The sequence below is a fragment of the Lepeophtheirus salmonis genome, chromosome 13, assembly GCF_016086655.4.
Source record: "Lepeophtheirus salmonis chromosome 13, UVic_Lsal_1.4, whole genome shotgun sequence".
Classification (NCBI taxonomy): Eukaryota; Metazoa; Arthropoda; class Copepoda; order Siphonostomatoida; family Caligidae; genus Lepeophtheirus; species Lepeophtheirus salmonis.
The window spans coordinates 23,304,869-23,325,902 of NC_052143.2; the positions used below are offsets into that span (position 1 = coordinate 23,304,869).

General features: G+C 29.0%; 1 protein-coding gene across 2 annotated transcripts in view; it reads right to left on the reverse strand.

Annotated features, from left to right (window-relative positions):
* Nucleotides 1–21,034, reverse strand: part of LOC121128035 (uncharacterized) — a 205,136-nt gene that overhangs the window by 117,054 nt on the left and 67,048 nt on the right. For both annotated transcript variants that reach the window (XM_071892814.1, XM_040723607.2), the window contains exon 2: nucleotides 9,756–9,870. In XM_071892814.1, coding sequence (XP_071748915.1) covers nucleotides 9,756–9,849 — 94 coding nt within the window. In that variant the 5' untranslated portion in view covers nucleotides 9,850–9,870. The remainder of the gene's footprint in view (nucleotides 1–9,755; nucleotides 9,871–21,034) is intronic.

Consider the following 21,034-nt stretch of genomic DNA (forward strand, 5'->3'; position numbering starts at 1 on the left):
TACACAATTTACTTTATATATATGTATATTTATACCAATATATCTATATAAACAAATGGTTTTCTATAAATAAATATATAGGTATGAGATACCAAAGAGCAGAAAAACCGACAAAAAAAAAGGATAACAACAACAAAACAAATAAAAAATGAAAATAAGTTCAATCTACGCTATATCAGAAATTCCCTTGACAGATCTCACACACATACAAAAGAAATGTTTTAAAAAAACATACGAAACTGTAGAGTACATACATTTTGAAAAAAAATAGCAAAATGGTTGTAATATCTTTATTACATATATCCAGATGAAGAAACAGGACACTGAGTGTCTTGACACTTTTATTCTTACAAACATTGATGTATGAGACTCTTAATTTAGATAAATACACATATGTATGTATATTTACACGTATATATAAATAAATTATGAACACATCTAATAAATATTATATTAGGTAGGAAAGGTTTTGTTTGGTTCTGAGTCTCTACACATGTATGACTTAAAGCGTAGAAAATGATTAATAAACCAAAAGTGACACCCAGTTGGGAGGAAAATGTTGTCAAAATAGAATACCTCGAACATTGACAACACTTTTTTTTGTTTGTCACCTGTCGATTTGTATATACCATATTAGTATTCCTATAGCATTGGTTTGTTCAAAACAAATTATTTGTTAGTAAATTGTAACTATATCTTAGGGGGTTAGCTTATTTAAACAAAAATAAACAGTCTATTTTGCTATCAGCTGTAAACTTTTCTGCCACTTTTCCACCTTGACCGTTTTCTAAGCTACGACTGGTTAAATTGGAATTATCTCTTGTTCAGCTCTGGACAATTCTACAAAAAAAAAATTAATAATAATTAAATAATTGGCATACATTGCGACTTATTTATGTTTTTTTTTTTCATGGAAACATTGCAAGATACAATATAGACAACAATACAGAGTAATATCAAATGTAGAATAACTTGATAGGCTAGCTATCATATAATTGGGAGTCTTTTTCTTCTTCTTTTTGATATAACGTTGATAAATGGAATAAAGACTGAAAAGTATTGATGAAGAGCAAGGATGTACGATCATATCAAATTTGGTTTTTTATGTCTCTAATATGGCTGACTTTTAGAATGATTACATCATAGAAAAATAATGTATTAGTATCGAATGTTCATTGAATAACTTTTTCCAATAAACTAGTCTATGTGCATAAAAAATTGCTCATTAATTAAGTCAATTATTTAAATAATTTATGTAATTAATATTGTAAAGAGAAGAAGATTAAGCCCAATTTAAATATGCATCACACCCAATGAATTTGATTAGTATTCATTACAGAATTAGTCATCTAATCATGTAGTTTAATATTAAATCCTGTAAATTTTTCTACACAACCTTACAGCGCTTATATATTAAAGATTTACCTCAAAAATAAATCCAAATCCACCTTTTTTTGTCTGCAAATCTGTTTCAGTTGTAATTTAAGGTTTATTTTTGTTTTGTTTTTGCTACAATATAAAATTGTAATTGGAAAAAATAGTAGCTGCCAAATAAAATCCTTCATTTTACTAGATTTTTGTACGATGAAGCACCTTTTATTGGAATTTAATCAAGATTACATAATCAATCATTCAACTTTCTTATACTGCAATATTTTTTTAAATAGATTTAGTTTATCACTTTCATCTAACATGTATACATAGCCTTTCATGTAAAAATTTGTCTTAGAATCGAAAATTTTCTACTGACAACGTTATTTTTTTTATGAGTTCAAAGGTATTTTTTGTGTATGTGTTCAATGGCTTAAATAATAAAAATAAATTTGTAGTTTTAATTGGTGGACCAAAAATCTGTTGCATAGTGTAATCAATCAAAATTGAATATATCTATGTTAAAAAAAAAACAATATTTAAATCTTTCCAATGGATATGAGTCAATTGTCTTATCCCTGAATCCAAAATAAGAAGTAAAAGAGTATTAGAGTATTTAGGAAATACATACATTTAAATAATTATTTTTGAGGGATAATATAACGAGGGATGTTTTTTTTAAATAATGAAAAACCAATTCAAGAGGGTTCAAGCTTAACATTTACATAAGTTAGGACGTAGACATAAATAAATTTTTAAAAAAAACTGTTAAAGCTTTGGTAAAAGGAAAAAAAAATATATCAAATACAGCCATTCAAAAAATGAATGTAAGAAATAGCCTCTCATTACTACACACTATTATACAAATGTAACTGACCCAAATTCCCTTGAACCCTTCTTCAGTTTTTTAGAGCCTTACTTCATAAACGAAAGAGTTTCTAAAATAAGTATGTATGTACATACATAAAATATGTAGGGGGGAGGTGGGGCATATTCTATACAAATCAACATAAAAGAAGGGTAGTGTGCAGTTTACCATTCAAGTATTTCATTCCCCGTGTAATAGCTTTCTAATAATATATATATAAGTATATACATATGTATATATGAATTACAAAAAATAAAAATATCGACACGGTTTTTGGTCTTAAATCACCATGGATATATATGTCTGAAAGTATAATTTGTAAGGAGGGACAAGAAATAGGTTGATATACAGAAAGAAGGGAGTAGAGTACTAGTGTAGTTATTATAGATAGGCATCGCAAAGGTAAATAAGACATTTCTGATTACTTTGAAATTCATCTAATATATAAATATGTATATTTTAGCATCATCTTTATAATATTTCCGAACTTTTACTACGAAAAGAAAAAGAAAATGTACGAAAAATTGATAGTAGGTCCAACCCTTACCAATTGTTTGGACTATGTATTAATAATATTTGAGTACAGCCAATCAACGTTTAGAGCACTAATAAAGGGGAAAAAATAGACAAAATATTTACAGCTGTTTCATTTCCTCTGTGATCACGGCCTTCAGGACTTCGATACTCAGGTGAAAAGTCTTATTTGTCTTGCCCTCCAATACACACTAAACAGCAAAATCGGGGAGGGGTCACGTCGGGGGAAGACGAAGGCCAGAAGTATGCCGACCAAAAGGCAGCCATGTTCTCCCTGCAGAGATGTTGGACCTTTTTAGAGGTGTGTGCCGGGGCACTTTCTTTGATAAACACATAGTTTGTCCCTGGGAACGAGTTTTTCAACTATGGCAAGGCATAATACTTTAGGACGACGTAGTAACCGTCTGTATTTACTTTCTCGTTGGCCTTAAAGAAGTAGGGAGGCATCTTGCTGCTCTCAGACACCACGACGCCAAGGACCAGGACCTGATCTGGAGATCTGGTCCTCAAGATTCCTGAAAAATGAGCTCATTTTTCCTGTTCAGAAACAGCGTCTACTTGTCGACTTGTGCAAAGAGGAGATTGCACACCTTCTTCCATTTTGTTGGTTGCTTGGACATTTTTGTTCACATAAAAACGAAATAAAGGGATTTTGATCTATTTACTTTCAATTAGCATAAAATGTATGTTTTTGAAAGCTTTATTCAAAAAAAAAAAAAAAATGAGTTGCAGATACAATCACTACGAATGTATTTTTCTCATTGTAGTATCCATTCTCATCTATAACGCTACGATATGGGTTGTGAACCCCACTTAGGGCCTGGAAAATAGAGTCCAATCTAAATTCTTGCATTCCAAGACGATGGAGTCGATCAAGGACTTCATGGTTGTGCAAAGGTCTCTGCTTAACCTTGACTCGAGGTAGATCCAAATAAAATAATCTATCAGATTCAGGTTGGTGGAGCTAGTAAGTCAAATATCCTTGGACACCCAGTTGTAGAAGTGCTCCTGGAGCCAATCCTTGGTCTCTACCAGGGCCATCCTCAACCCTAAAACCCTTTTTCCTCTCAATCCCACTCACCTTTGAGTTTTCAGCATTTCTAATATCCAAATCGTTATTCACACAAATAATCATTAAATCGCGCTCTGCCTGTGAAATGATATTACATCTTTGACATCTTCTGTTGTTGGCCCCATGGTGGTCTTCTGGCTACTAAGGGAAAATTTTTGTTCACATAAAAACGAAATAAACATCAAATTATAGATTTTTATCAGTCCTTTTGAATGGCGCCAACTATTAAAAATTTGTCATATTTTTAGAACTGAGGCTAGACAGCCTCGAAGAAGTTTCTAATTTTTGAGTCCTCGCCCTGTATATTCTGTTCAAGTTACAATTTTGAACAAGTTGTAGATTGTGTAATGAAAATGTACAAGTTGCAACCCAAAAATGAGATGAATAGTTTTCAATTATAAATTTACAGTACTTGGGAAGATAATAGTGCAATAATTGAATTTTCCATGATGTACTAATAAAGAAACTTTTAACTATTGTGACGAAAATTATGAAAAGATAAGTTCAAATACCCACATATATTTCACAACATAAGCATAATAACCATGTAGCTTCAATGAATAAAAATGAAATTATAACAGGAATTAATAATTCGTAATGAGAATGATCAATGTTGTAATTCAATAAGGAATTTTAATACAAAGAACTTGCAGCTTGCGTAGACATCGCAGTTTAGAATTGTTGTAAATAGATATTCATTAGTGGTAAAGACATCATTTGTAACAGGAGGCCCTCCTGTATTTAACAAAAAAAATTAGGGGGAAAACATTTATTTCCCCGGAATTATTATTTATCCTAGATTACATGCAAACATTTTTATAGTACAACTTTTTTAGAACATTACTCAACCTAAAAATGCCATCATTTAATGTCTAATTTAATTCAATTATAAAACTATTTTACTCATGATAACGGCATCAAATGGTTGAAGACGGAGTAAATCTACATATTATACATATGTACATACAAAAAATAAAAATAAAAGCTTTCACCGCCTTATTAAACACCAGAATAGATAAAATTGTGTACGTTATAGCACACAAAATAAATTTTTCATTCATTTCTATACATGTATGTTAAAATGATATCAATGAAAACATAAAGGAGAGGAAGAAGAAGTTGATAAAATCCTTGATAAGGAGTTATACAATACGTTTGGTTCTACGGATCATTTAGTTTGAAAGAAGAAGGGTAAAAGAGGGTTGGTTGAAGATATGGATCCCTAACATTATATGTATATACAATGAACGTATGAACAACTAACTCAAATATCATGGCTTTCACTTTATCAAATTTCCTCTTCATTTTTTATTATTCAAAAACGTTTACTCACCCCTTGACGATTTTGTCTTTCGTATTTTACAAATGCACTTTTGAGTCGTTCAGAGTTCTTATTAATAGACCAGCAGTATCCTTGCTTCTCAAACTCTTTAATACCCTCGGACACACCAATAATAACATTAGTTATAACTTGTTTCCTATATTTATTTATTTTAAAATTTTTATACTACAAATAAATTACTTAATACAAATATTATTTTTACTGACGCCTATAAATATGTATATATTTTACCAATTTTATATGATTTAGTAGCAAAATATATACTTCAAATGACATTCTTTTAATATTTATTTGATGTATCAAGTATGTTTACTTAATAGAATGATAATTTTGGGTAATAGTTTAGAATAATTTTTTTTTATAAGTATACTAAAAAAAAATTGTGTTTAGTTAGTAAATAGTATACAATATTTAGTCTTCATCGATTAATGATAAACTAAAGTGAAAGCTTAACTACGCACTACCCTTTTATTGAGAGTGTTCTAGTGAGCCACGGCACACGGTCTGGGTAAGTCTTTTTTTCATAAATAATATAAATATTTTTTTAAATGGGATAACAAATATTGCGACAGACGACCTTTAAAAGTGTGGTAAGTAATTTTCGTGGTAAAATGTTAAATTTCAGAGAAAAAAAAATTGTCACTACTCTAAAATTTTTGTAGCAAGTCGTGCTAAAAAATTACATTGAACACATAGTTATTTTTCTATGCAAAAAGTTTTATTATAAATATTTGTAGTATGTAAGGGTGTACAATTTTTAATATTAAGTTTTTTCTTATTTTTCTAGATTATTTTTCTTCTGGTGGGCATCACAAAAAAGCCGTAAAATTTTATAATCTTCACGCCATTTTAAAAAGTCTACATTCATTTTTGTATAAAAATGTGCCCTATTAGACCTTTTTGGGCCATCTCATTTTTGTTAAAAATGGACCAAATATCGTATTATTATAGTCTTAAAAGCAATTAATAAAAAATAATAAGGAAAATAACATTTGAAGATTAGGACCTTTAAACGTCTTTCAAAAGTAATATAGATAATTACGAGGTGTACCATAGTTTTTACATGATCTTCTAACAGCTATGCAACATTTTGTTCCTCCTAATTTCTAATTATCAGGATATTAGATACAAAATGTCATAAAATAGCCAATTTTGACCCAGAAATGACATTTTTTTATCACTAAAGGTACACTAACAGTAACATTGCTAGCCCTTTTTGAGGGGACTTTACACCCCCCGACAAAGTGTTTCTGAAGACCCTCAACATATAAATTCATACATACAGTGTGCAATATAAAATTCTGGACCATTTGATAACGAACAAATAGGGTAAACTTTTACAAGAATGTAAATGAGTGGAGCATTGGGGCTTTACCACAGACTTCTTTATTTATACATCCTTCAATTTTTTTTAATGTTCTTTTATTGGTTAGATTCTACCTCTAATTTTCAAAGTTATTTACTTTTGCTGTTACCATCCAACCTGGGATTAAAGGGGTCAAAGCACTTCTTGATGAAGGCTTTGGATATGGCAGCCAACTGCTGCTAGACTTAGGTCTTAAGGTTATCCAAGTTTTGGTGAGGATTATCACAGATAATCTTCTAGACTACACCTTAAATGACATAGTCAAGAGAGGAACAGTATTTGAAGGAGGGTAGACAAGCCGACAGATACGCTTTAACCAAGTCATCAATTTATGGTCTATCTTGACCCAGTTGGTCTTTGTACTGTTGAAAGCAGTTGCCAATGTCATGAATATAAGAGCTCTTAGAAAAGTCCAGCACATACATCCTCAAAATCCAATCACTGGTATTGATAGTCCTGGAATGCTGCCTCATCGACTTGGTTGGACTTCTGGTGATGGCAGGGTCCCCGTCTTTTATTATCCCAATTTTCAGCGTCTACCGCTGCCGAGGATCCTCTCAAGGCTCTGACCTGAAGCCATCAAATAATAAATCTTGCAAACCAAATTCCAGGTGCACGCTACGACCTTCATGATCTTGTTGACACTCACTTGGGCGTGGAGCAAATCAGACACCCTTTGCCTTTTCGCCTCCATGCTGACTACTGTTAAATTTTGAAAGTGTGTTCTTTATTGTTCATTAACTGGAAAAGTTCTTGATGTTCACAAGGTACCCTAGTATTTTAAAATGATGCAGGTTGATTTAAAGTCAAGTCTAAGATTTTATTTCTTACACTAGATTTATATATATATATAATAAACCTAACCTATTATTTATTTAAGTAATTATATTACCGTGTTGATAAATTTTAGATCTAATACCTCCCCCCACCAAATGACTTGATGTTACAATGGCGAAAATGGCATGCGAGACTTAAAATTTTGAAAATACCCCTCTTAAATATTTCATCAAAAAAAAAAAAAAACACTTGTACTCTGGCATAAAATATATGTAATAATTATGATCTATGCATACAAATTGCCCATCCAATGCAACCATTGCTGATCATCATTATAATGTGTGTTTGTAGGTACATAGAGATGTATATCATTAAAAGAGCATATAGGAATAACAACAACTAAATAACTTATATCCCTTTCATAATCTTGTATGTACAAATAAAATATATTTCCTGATATTTAAGCAGAATTCTTGCTTTATTGTAGGACATTAATGTATTATGTCCTTTGCTGCAGGTCTGGTTCTAATTGTTTATAGTTTTCATTTGTACGAGGTTGTGTTTTGTTGTTTTGTAGATTTTTAATACACTCTATATAAATATTTATTATTTAGATATAATAATAAATTACATTCTGTGAGGAAATAAAGTACATTTTCTTTGTACAAGAGGAATACGTGACTTCATAAAGGCAATAAGGAACATCAATGTTTGTACATACATACGTATTATAAAATAAAATGAAAAAGATGTCATGTCTTTATATACTATATGATATCTAAGTATGTACCTGTTGTAATTCCATCAAGAAGTAGGGAATAAGATACTACTTGAGGAAGAAGAGAGGAAATTAGGGATTCTTCATCAAAAAAACAAAAAACTATTTTTTATTCTTCTCCTTTTATTTTATCATTAACAGAAAAAGTTTTGTTTTATTTTTCACTTTTTCTCTTTATCTCACTGTTCTTGCAAGACTCTTTACTTGATATATATACATTTTTTTGGTACTATACCATATTTTTGTATTCCTTCAAACTTTCACAAAAGCTAAGATTATAAAAAAAATATATAATATTTTACGTGATTTTCCGCAGAAACATCAACAACTCTAGTGTTGAACAAACAGATTTAACAAATATCCTACAATAAACAACAAAATATTTTGAGCTGATATATTTTAATAAATCAAAAACTTTATTTTTACATTTTTAATATCACATTTTTGCAGCAACCAAAATACAAATTTTATCTAGGGTTTTTAATGCTAAAATAACAAATATAATTAGCGAATACAAGTATATATATGAAATCATTTAACGTATTTATAGAGTTGTCATTTTTGTAAGGAAATAGCCGTATTTAGAAAGGGAAATACGATTGTCGCGTGTGCTCTTTCTTCTCTTTTGTTCATTATTTAATAGTTCATCTAAGTGTTAACTTTTCCTTCTTAGGTAAGTATTAACGGTTGTCGGTTTTTTTTTTGGTTTTTTTTAAATTATTTTAAAAATGAATAATAAAATACATAAATATTGATATAGTTATAATTACAATATTTACCCTCCACAAATGCTATTTTAAATATAGGAGATTCTACTCATTATAGTAGTAATTCATCCCCCCCCAATCTCATATATTAGGAAGCTGGTACTGACAAGGGTCTTAATTCAGTGGTACCATATATCTTGCTCGCACCTTGTCATTGTGCTCTTTTATTCCTTAAAAAGATGTCAACAATTATTATATTTAATACCGACTAGGTTAAGGTGTTTTAAAAACTTTCTGGTTTTCTAAAATTATAGTATATTTTCATTTTTAAGAACACATATTTGTATTGTTTTTTATATTGGTTAAAATCAATGATATTCGATTTTTTGAATTTGAGTTTTGCGTAGAAATTGACAATTTTTGTATTTAAAATAAATGACTATTTCTGCCTATGTTTATTAAAAAAATGAATGATTTGTTCTATAAAACATCTCTAAAATTAGACTTCTAATTTTTGGAAAAATAGTGGTTTTTTAATTTTTTATTAAAGGTGTTATGTTTTCAACACTTGAATTGAAATTCTTGAGTGGGGAAATTTAAAAACTTTCTTTTTCAATTACAATTTATTTATATTTTTTTATTTCAAACATAAAGTTTTTGAGTCAATCATTTCACAAATATGATACGTACAACGTTATATGGAAAATATCAAAGTTAATGGCTCTGAAGCAAAAATTCGTGAAAATGAATGGATTGAGAAAAATATTTGTAATGAAAAATGAATTCACTTGATTTGAAAAAGATCTACTTTTGGTAATTTTTGCTACCCTTGTTTACAATATTTTAGGTCAAAGATTACTTTTATCATTGATTTTTTTACAATTCTACATTATGTTGCCTTACATCAAATTTGTATATATCTATATACTTTGTTCCTCACCTGATTTTGATGACTCTGTTAGGAATACAAGATGAGATATAAGGAGAAGAAAAAACAGTGTTTTTCGCTTTCTTTTCTTCTTTAATGCATCCATGGTTTTTGAGTAGTATTCAATCTGCAATAGGGAGACAAAATTTCAGTAAACATAACATATATGTATTAAAGATATTAATATCAAGAACAAAACAAAGGAAAAAGGCGTACCAAGAAATTCATTACCTTATAATTCAATAATAGAAAACATGAAAATAAATATATATTAAATTTCCTTTCTCAAAACATTATCATGTTTATCAAATCATGTCAAATCTAATTTAAAATCCGTATTAAAAAAAATGTAAAATAAATGCAAAAGGGAAAAATGTAATATTGAAAAAAAGGGAGAAAGTGTGAGGTTAAGTGAGCGTAGTCATTTGAATATGAGTCAAAGAATTCCACACTTTTAAAAATGAGAAAATATTGGATACATAAATATAAGCTTTTTATATTTGTGACTTTAATTATTTAACCAAATTTGATTGAGTATATATGGGCACGTACATAGGTATAAGGGATATATCTAATTAATACCTGTTAGGAACTTCAATAAAAAAATATACATATGTTACTCTCAAAAATGGTTACTCTGGAGGTAAAACTTAAAATAGCATTCGGATCCTTATTTATTGGCGAGTAAGCATTTTTACCCGATAAACTTGTCATAATCTATTGAAGGATAATATTGAATCCTTCTCTTTCGTATAAGTATACATTTACCAGAGGGATGACTGAGCAAGAAAAGTAGTTTCTATTTTGTTTGACGTCCTCATATATCTTGAAAAATGAGCAAGAAATGCTTATGATCAATTACGTTACATATAATTATAAATTGATTCCTTCCAGCACTCTCATTCATCACAAGTATCTCTGTGACCAATTCAAAAGTGGAGCTGTACCATAAAAATGGCATCATAATATTGATGGCAACATAATCCCTCGACTTTTCATTGTTATTGTCTTTCAAAAAGTGAGAAGCGAATGCCCTCTCCTTGTTGAAACCCCCATGCTCATTACCCATCAGCAGTGATACTAAACGATAGCATTTTGGACATGTTTTTTAAAAAAAGACAGAGAATCAACAATTTGAAGAATTTTTTGAAAGAGAGCAGCTTAGCTGTCATTACATTTTATTATATCAGCTACAGGCATCTGTAACGAGGCGGTGGATAATTAAATAAACTAGAAAATAAACAATAATTACTACGATGTTAATCATCAATTTTACTACGAGTCCAACAAGGACTTACAATTATAACTACGCAACAAGTTCTCAGGTTTACTCTTTGTCTTTAATGTGTGCACCCAATTGTTCAATCAGGCTTTGAATATAATTGAATGTAGAAGAAAATGAAGATCACTCTCCAAAGGAATTAAATAATGACGATATAAGGTTAGAAAAAGAAAATTCACTCATCATTTTGTCAACTCAAAAAAAAAAAAAAAAAAAAGAGGATAAGCTAAAAAATGGTACAAATATATACATATATATATATACTTATAACTAATTCATAGTTATTTTTTTACTCTTCCAAAAAAATATATATATAAATAAACAAGATATAACTTATTTTTTAAATAAATATTTTGTTCTGTAAAATAGTTTTAGAGTAATTTTATTTAAATAATTATATCAAACGAATTTTAAATAAATAATATTTATGTAACGACGGAAAAATAAAATAAAATGCAAATTAAGGTTTGACATTTATTTTTTATTTTTTTAATAAGTTAAAACCACAACATTATTAAAGGAACCTCAAAGTTTATTTCTTGCAAAAATAAAAAACCTCACGCATCAAAATTGTTCAAATGACGTTAATAGATGCAACATGTAAAATTTGATTTTAGTATTGTATACAAAAAACTATTAAATTTAAGAAGAAGCCTTGCAAAACTTTTTGTTTTGAGATTGTGCATAAAAATTTTATAATATGAGTATATACATAAAATTCATATTCCAATATTTTGTATGGAAATATGAATCTTATTATTTTTTAATAGAAGTCTTAATAAATACTTTTTACTTCTCTATTGAGAATATTTTAAGGCTTCAAACATGAATAAAACTTTTAGGTATATGGTTTTATTGACAAGAACAATAAATGAAAGATTGTCCCACTCGTTGATGATGGCGCATTTCAGATAATCCATACTAGCACTTGTGGGCAGAGAAAATGGGACTCACGTTTTCTTTTTTAAACATTCTCCAGTTCTGTTAACCTCATGGTCATAAACACAAAATGAATATCGGAAATTTAAAATATTTTTAAAACAACCTTCCTAGATGTATAATAACTGATATAAAGAGGTTTTAATTAAAATCTTTAACTTTAGAAACTATAAGTTATCAACATAAGAATGTTTGGAAGATTATTTTTGTTCGTATTGTTTGAAAATGCTCATAATTATCGTCCGTTCTTATAGAGACAAAGTAAGAGTTATGTGGACGTCAACGGAATATTGAATATATCTATGAATTCCTACATATATGAAGATAAACAAACATTCAATATAAAAGTATGTATTAATTCAAGATATACGTACCCTTGAAAAAGAAAAAAAATAAGAACATGGGTATTTCATTTCAAAAAAATGGTTATTAGTATTTATCTCTTAAAATCACAGAGGATAAATACTTGTAACTCTTTCAGTTTGAATTAAATGCATATTTTTTAGTGTAAGAAATAATAATAAATAATAAGGTTTTGTCCTTTATGTTCTGAATACATTTTCTCTTAGCGTCAAAAAGTATAAATTCATTATGTGTTTGCAATAATGTAAGAATATTCTTCAAACTATACAGCCCAATCGTCAGACCTTCAACAAATCTATTTGATTTGCAAATATGTTCTATTTGGAATCTCATTCGAGATATTAGAATTGCTGAAATTGAAAAAAAAAAATTAGAATTAGAAATAATCCATGTTATGATATAAAATATAACTTTTTGAAGAACCTCTGAACCGATATAATTTTTTATCATTCTCAACTAATCAAAAAAATGGAAAGAATTATCACAAAAACACACTTTTGTACATTATTTAGTTTGCTATAATTTTATATTTTAAATAAAATTGATTAATAGCTTCGTTTTATCTTTTTTTTATTTTATACCATTAATCATTGTATTTTAATTTTAAGTTAAGCTTTCTAGTATTTCTATTTTTTAGCGTATTGATTTGTTTTTGTTATTTTTGAGTATATAGGAATACCTTTCAGCTTAGACAAAAATAACTACTGATTAAACTACATAAAAATTTAAAATACGCCATCGCTGAAATAAAATATCAAGACCGTTTATGTTAAAAAAAGGCATCGAAGCCTTTTGCAATAACCTCAAGAACAGCCTCACATAATTGTGAACATACATAGTATGTTGATACAAAAATATCTAAGATTGATTGTAAAACTTTGTTCGCGAATGTGGGACATCAAGTGCCCCATTTCAATTTGTTCAATATTCTGAATAATTGATTAGTGGTTTAATTAATTTAGTCAATCTTTTAAAATAGCTGATGTATTTCATGTTTTACGGCGAAACTAGCACAAAAACTGCTCATCTTTTTGTTGCAAGAAATATGTCATAGAATTCAATTAGTATTAATTAAAAGATTTTTTATTCTAGATTAATTACAGACATCTTTTTTTGTATAAAAGAGTGGTCCTGGAAATATAAAAGTTGGAAGAGAAGAAGACTAAAACAAACCATTCTTGGGTGGTAAAGGGTATATTTAATAAAAATCATAGAAATCATTTACCATGTGTGTAGTCAAAGAGATGAGGAAGATAAAAACACGTATAAAAAGGTCCAAACACACGAAGTTTTCATTTCCCATAAAGGTGGGGAAGGGATTTTTATATTTATTATTTATTTTTATGCCAACAAACTTAAAGAACCATGAGTAAAAAGGCCTTGAAAAAGAAATATATGGAAATCAGTAAAGTAATTAACGAAGTAAGGGTTATTTTCAGAAGGGGAGGGTTGAATTTTTTCAAGAGGAAAAGAACTTCTTTTTTTCGTATTTTGCACCAACACATGGATCGACTCATCATGGTGCTATTATCACACCTCCTTATAAGGGGAAAAGTATACTATATAGATAATCCAAACCAATTTGAAACTTTGTTTTTTCTTTGTAATAATGGAAATAGTAATAAAGTAGAGGGAGAAGAAACGAGCACATAAATTGATGAACGGTGTAAAGTGTGTGTACCTATAAGAAATTGTATGAAGAAGTTACACCCAGAGATGGGCGTAAGAAAACCCATCATAGATTTGAATATGATAAAGGATTGTTAAAAATAAGGGAAAAAAGAGAATAGGAAATACGGCTGAGGAATGTCCTCCCATATAAAGACAGTGATTCCAGAATGATTTTCTAAGTATAAAAAAAGAAGTAAGACTCTTTAATAATTAATTATTATTCTTCTCAACACACATTTAACATTCCGTGCTCAAACTTATCAATTCTTGTATAAATATATTCATATCTATGTATGCTGGATCTCTCTGCCTCTTTCCCTACCTCCACCTCCTTCAAGGTTTTCGAATATTACTCATATTTTTTTATATACTTATGGACATTGATATATGAACAAACAAAAAATATTTGACTATTCATTTAAAGATACATTCCATGAGAAAAAAGAAAATACACAGCGACATATTACAAATATCCCTGTATTTTAATTATGAACAAAAAAAAATCCTTGAGTAAATGCAACTAATATTTCGGACTAAGAAATTGATATATTATTTGTTATCCAGGCAACTCTACTTTTGACGCCCAGAGAATAATAGAAGTAATAAAAATGTTATATAAAAGACGGAAAATTTGTTTTAGTAACTCATTCAAACTATTATTTTTTGTTTATATGATTTTAATTTTTATAATTTCAAATCCAGTTTTTCTAATACAGTAAAATGTACAATAGTCATTCTTCACTTAAGGAAGATGTTATAGTTATTGATAGAGTAAAGTAAGTTTATAATAAAATGTTTATTTATAAAATAAATATTATACTTTAAACAACAAATAGAGATAATAATTTTTTATAATGAAATAATAGAAAAAGTATTTGCGGTAATTCATTTTTTAGGTTGAATAGTTTCATATTTTTGATGGCTTATTAAACTATTGATTTAAAATAGTTTTTTTTAATTTTATAAAAATCATTTAATTTCGTTATTTTTTCATTTATAATTATCAAGTACATGTAAATCAATGTTTAAAAAAATACTTTTTTCGACAAAATATTATATAGAATAAAATACCAAAAAAATATTGCAAACTCTTAATTCTAAAAATAAAATGTAATGTTATCAGAAACTATTGTTTGCACTCATTTTTACGGGGGGAAAATCATTTCCATTTTTAAGAATAAAATAAAAAATTCAAGCAAGAAACAAAGGTTTACAACAACATTTACTACTGGTTTTGTGATTTACAGGTATTTATTTAATATTTAATTTACTTTGCAATAGCCATTAAATTTATTATGGATAATTAGGTATAAAAAAGTAATGTTACGTCAATTTAGTATCACTTTCAACAGGAATGATTTTCTACAACCTTAGAGACAACTTTATAAAAAAATCCATATAATCATAATCAAAAATCAATTCTACATGAGTTTTCTAATGGGCTAAATTAGAAATTGTCCAATGGAATTTATCACAAATTTATGCTTGGGAAGAATTTCCAATAACAAAATATTCATATTTGAATATTTAATAATATAAGCTTCTTCCTTGTAATATATTTATTGGATATTAAATTATAGCTGCACCTTCTAACGTAGTAAATATATACAAATTTTTGAATTTTTCATAAATATATCGTTGTTAGACTAACTAAAAGTTAATGCACTTTCATTCAAAAAATTAATAAATTTTACAATATTAAATATTTACAATCACATCCAAAATTTTCCTAGGATTGGGAAATTTAAAGAAATCCCGGAAATGAAAAACCCTAGCCTAAATGTATTTTTATTTAGATATGTAAATACACTCTAAATACAATATACTTTTTTTTTTAAATTGATTTATAAGCCCATTAAGAAAGTGTCATATTTTGAGGTATGTAGGTCTTTCACCCTCCCTCAGCTCAACTCACCCCACCCTTCCTATGTACGTTTGTAATAATAACATTTTTGTTATTATCATTTGTAAAGAAGCACACTTTTTTGTTGCTGTTGTGAGTATCAAGTTTCCTTTAAGAGGTAGGAATTATTAGTATATCTACTTAAGACTCTCATTTAACGCCTTAAAAGAAGGGTGAAAAACTATGAAAGTAAGTTCCACAAGAATAAATAATAAAACACAATTTTTTATTATTTTTTGAAATGAGAGTTATGTTTAAATTATTTTACTCTGGTGGTCTACATATCCATGAATGTACATTCTACATACTTAGGTAGGTAAAAAGTACAGAATATGACATTTATATGTACATATAAAAAATATTGTCTCAAAATGTATAACATTTTAAATCATTTTAAACAACTTGAATTTATTGTTATTTTAGCAAAGAAGGAAATATGTACATAGAAACTACATAATGTTGCTTACTTGATTCTCTATAGGCATAGAAACATAATATTCATGTTAAACGATTGATAAACTAAAAACGGAAAGCTGTATCCTAAATTATGAATATACAATACATACACAGTGATATATAGAGTGGGGACCCAAAAGTTGCAGTGGGATGTTATTTTTAATTATAAAGTTTCATAACAAATCTAAACGACAGCTGAATCAAAACTAAAATATTTTTGTGATTATTTCATGTCTGTAAGTGTAAAAATGTCGGAGCAGTAAAAAAAAAAGGCAACGGGGGTGCGATTTCCTCCGCACACTGTTAGTGTTGAAAAGGACGCGACCGTTGTCATCTTCATCCAGACCCCCTCGAATATCAAGAAGTCCATGATAGTCCCATACAGCCAAGAAGAATAAAAAGTTATCCATAAAAAAAATGGGTGACTTGCAGTCTCCCTCCATTTAGCCCTCCTCCCACTCTGACCTCAACCCCTTAAACTTTTCAATATGAGCCGTCTTGGAAAAAGTTGTCTGCTGCACCTTTGATCCAAATTTGGATTCACTACGAGATGTATTGCGCTATGGAAACGGCCTTAATCTTCAATAGCTGCAATCAAATTGCCGGCGTGTTATTGTTCGTGAAGGAGGACATATTATGTCAAGTATAGCTAAATGTAATTTTAAAACATATCACAAATTGATTTTAAGTTGTCTTTTCTTGATTTTATTACGTTTTTTGTCATTTAGTCATGCTACTGCCCTTTTTGGGTCCATCTCTTTAAATAAAGGGTGGGGATTTTAAATCCTGAACCAGTTTAGACCTCAACATCTTGATAACACTGAGATCTAAGGCTATGAAGGTGTGCTCATTCTATTTAGCTGACAAATCGTAATAAGAAGAAATACAAAATTCTTTATTTGTCCTACAAATAGAAACACCTTACATCTGTTAATGGGAGCCTCAGTGCCGGGTGTAAGCCAAGGAGATTATTGAGTTTACAAACCTACCCAAACCAATTGTTTAAGAAGTTGTCAAGGCTTTAAAAGAGTCTGATGGGTCACAAGCACCTTCAAGGAAGACCCATAATCTTTTTGGGATAAGAACAGGAATATATGACTGAAAGGAATGGACATGTGGCCTCCGACCTCGTCGGATCTGAACCCTTTAGACTACTATGCGTAGAGCATCTTGAACAGAGAGTCCAAGAAACGTGTGTATAACTCTGTTGACTCCTTGTGGGCTTCTGTTTTCGATTTAGTGGCAGATATGAATTAATTTTAAGAAATAAATTGTAAAATATATTTTCCTTAAATTTTCGGGGTTTTAAATTCCCAGTCTGTTTATGTATATTTACTTTTCTGCCAGCTCTTTGACATACTAGTAATATTTAAAAACCCTACGTAAAGAGAAGAGAGGGAGAAAGTTATATAATATTTATTATTTTGGAATAAAAGCTTTGATTTATTGATTATACCTGAGGTAAATATATTATATATATATATTAATAGAATCCGCAAAAATGAAGTGATTTTTTAAATATACATAAATCGAACAACTTTATTATAATGTATTCAGCAGGCAGGGTCTATAATGTACATACAGGGAACGAAGAAAATCTATTCAAAAATATAGATGTATATATTATTTTTCTCGATTTAATTCGCTAAAGAATCCGCAAGAATATTTATTACTTATAATGCATTTTTTTCTATTATATGTATTATGTATGTAGCTCATACATAGATGTGTAGAAAGAGCATAAATTGTTTGTTTATACTCGTACAAATAGATAAGTAAAAACGATATTATTTTTTACGACTTTTTCACATCTTTAAAACATATCTTTTGTTTATAATAATAATTGTACTAATCGAATAGGAAACCAAGACAAAGTATAATAAAGACTAGAGAAAAAAAAAGAATTAAAGCAGTCATATTTATTCCACATACACATTCAGTGTATAAATAAATATATAAAATAAAGAGACATTAAGAACTTGGAGTCCATAGACTCACGACTCTATTCATAATGACTTTTATGACCCAAATATAACCATAAATAGGTATGTATATACTATTACGAATACGAAAGAATTAAGGATATATTAATATATATAGGTACATACGAGTACATACATATATATGGGGAGTTAACATAAAAACAATCTTGAGCAAAAATCAAGAAAAAGAGGAAATACGCAATATTTCTTTTTAAATCATATACATATATATATATCCCAATATTTTGTAGACATATTTTGATCAATAATAGCCTGTTTATTAATATTTCTGGGATCATTTTGGATACTCAAAAGAGTTCATTAAAGTTAAGTATCATTGTTATATTGACAAAATCTAGTTTGTCCCCGATATGGTCTTTCAAACCAAATTTATCCATTTCTAATTTCCTCATTGTAGTTGTTATTTTTTGCTACTCTAAGTGGATTCATAGTCTAAATTTTAAGAAAAATTATTCAATTTAGCACTTGTGTTGATAGGTTACATATCAAGTACAATATTGCTTGACCAACGTATCAAAAAACAATACGTATATAGTGAAATAAAAATAAAAATTTTATATTTTCCTCTATTTCTAAGTAAAATTTATGGTTTTGTGATATAAGAAATTATACCCATTGTATCAAAATGGTTACATAACTTTGCAGAATAGCACTATCTTTAACTACTTAACCTCTCAAGATATTTAAAATGACTAGAAGGAACAATCTTGTTGTGAAGAGGAACATTATCCTAATCCTAGTCCGTTGACTTCTACAAGGTCAACAGGGACTACAACCTGGACACTCTATACAAATTTTTTTTTAAATGTATGCAAAAATGACCCCACTTGTTTCAGAATAGATTTGCTTTTCACTTGAGCAATGCTCTTGTTTGCACCAAACAACCAAGATGGTACGACCGACACAACAAGCTCCAAGCCCTCAAAAGTGACTATGTTGTGGATAAATTATTATTTTAAAAAAATTTGTGAAAGGTAAAATGTAAATTTCATATTGATTTTACTTCGAGTATATATTGTGTTGTTTTTCGCTAAAATTACCTTGCGTTGTACTATGCCAGAAAGCTATTATTTGATTTTCTATAATTACGTAGAACAATATACAACCTTATGAATAGATGATAGAAGGTCAAAATGGAAAATAATTATAAGTAGTCAAGTATGGGGAGTGAGACAATAACAACAAAAAGTCTGCTTTAACAATTTATCAGATATACATATAGCTACCTACATAGGTGCAATTATACCTACCGCTATGAAATTCTCTCTCTAGCTGTTTTTTCATCATTTTTATATTATGTATAACCATTATTTTATTCTTTAATGCTGTACCTATATATATGAGTATATGTAGTAGGTAAATTAATGCAGATAAACCCATTGACTTGAGTAGTTCCAAAAGTAGACCTACGACCCCCCACCATTCAATCTTAATTGACTTGGTTTTTATAGAAAGAAAAACCATTCCATTTCTTCTTTTCTTTTCTTTAGAATAAAGGTAATTCCCAAATTACGGAAATGCTATTAATCTACATATGTACTGTGAGTAACTAAGTTGTACACACGAATTAGAGCTCCAAGAAGTCATTATTATTTGTAATCCATGTCAGATTATTAGATAAAAGTTGTTTCACAATTTATCAGCTTTTATACTCTGGTTGTGATAAGTCAACAAACAAGGACAACGAAGGCAGCAAAAAGGCAGCAGATTATAGATCTTCTCTAAGCCCATCAATATCAAAAGGAGTTTACAGACATTGTAAATTGCTCTGTTAAGCATTTTTCGTAAGGTCAGGAGGCTCATTAATATCCGTGAGAGCCTATTGAGGAAGAAATAAAAGTGACAAGCACAACAAGATTGTCATTGATGACTTTCTGACCAGGTTTGGCCCTTGAAATTGCCTCAGGATGGCAGCAAAGGAGTACCAAAAGGTGATGAAAGAGCTTGTTATACCTTGGTTAGATGCCAACTACCCCAAGGGAACAAAACTCAGCAATTCAAGCCTATTTAAAGGAAAACATTACCAGGTTCCATATCACTTGACTATGGAATATGGGGCTTCGTGGAGAGCAAGACCTTCAAAGTCATCAACGCAATGTTGATTCCCAAAAGGATTCCATTACTATATTCAATGACTACACCATCAAGGAGTACAAAGCCTTAAGGCTCAGACTGGAGGGAATGGTTGACGAGAAGTAGGGAATTTTAAGATATGATTGCTGATATTATGAGATATAATTATAATAAAAAATATTCCAGATACAATGTGCATGTTGTTCTTGATGAAGTTGAATTAAATTTTGTTACCAAAAAAGGTACGATTTCTGTAAGCACAATGTACATTCACTAAGGTTGCGTGCATCTCTATTTTGAGTCCAACCCCATTTATTTAATTATAATTATTTTTCTTCTTTTGCAAAAAGGAAAACGGATCCATTATCTAAACGACACTTTGAAAAGATAATAGCAATGTTATTATAGTAGGCATTAAAGCCATTTTCTTTCTTTCTGTCCTTGTCTCTCTCTCTGTGTATCTACACTCTAATGGATCCTTCCTCATTAGATTAATAGAGTCTCATCATTTATTAGTGTATGCATATTTAAGTTAGTAAGCAAGCAGAAAAAATTTTGGCAATTTGAAAGTTTTAATGCTGACGATATGATAACAAATAAG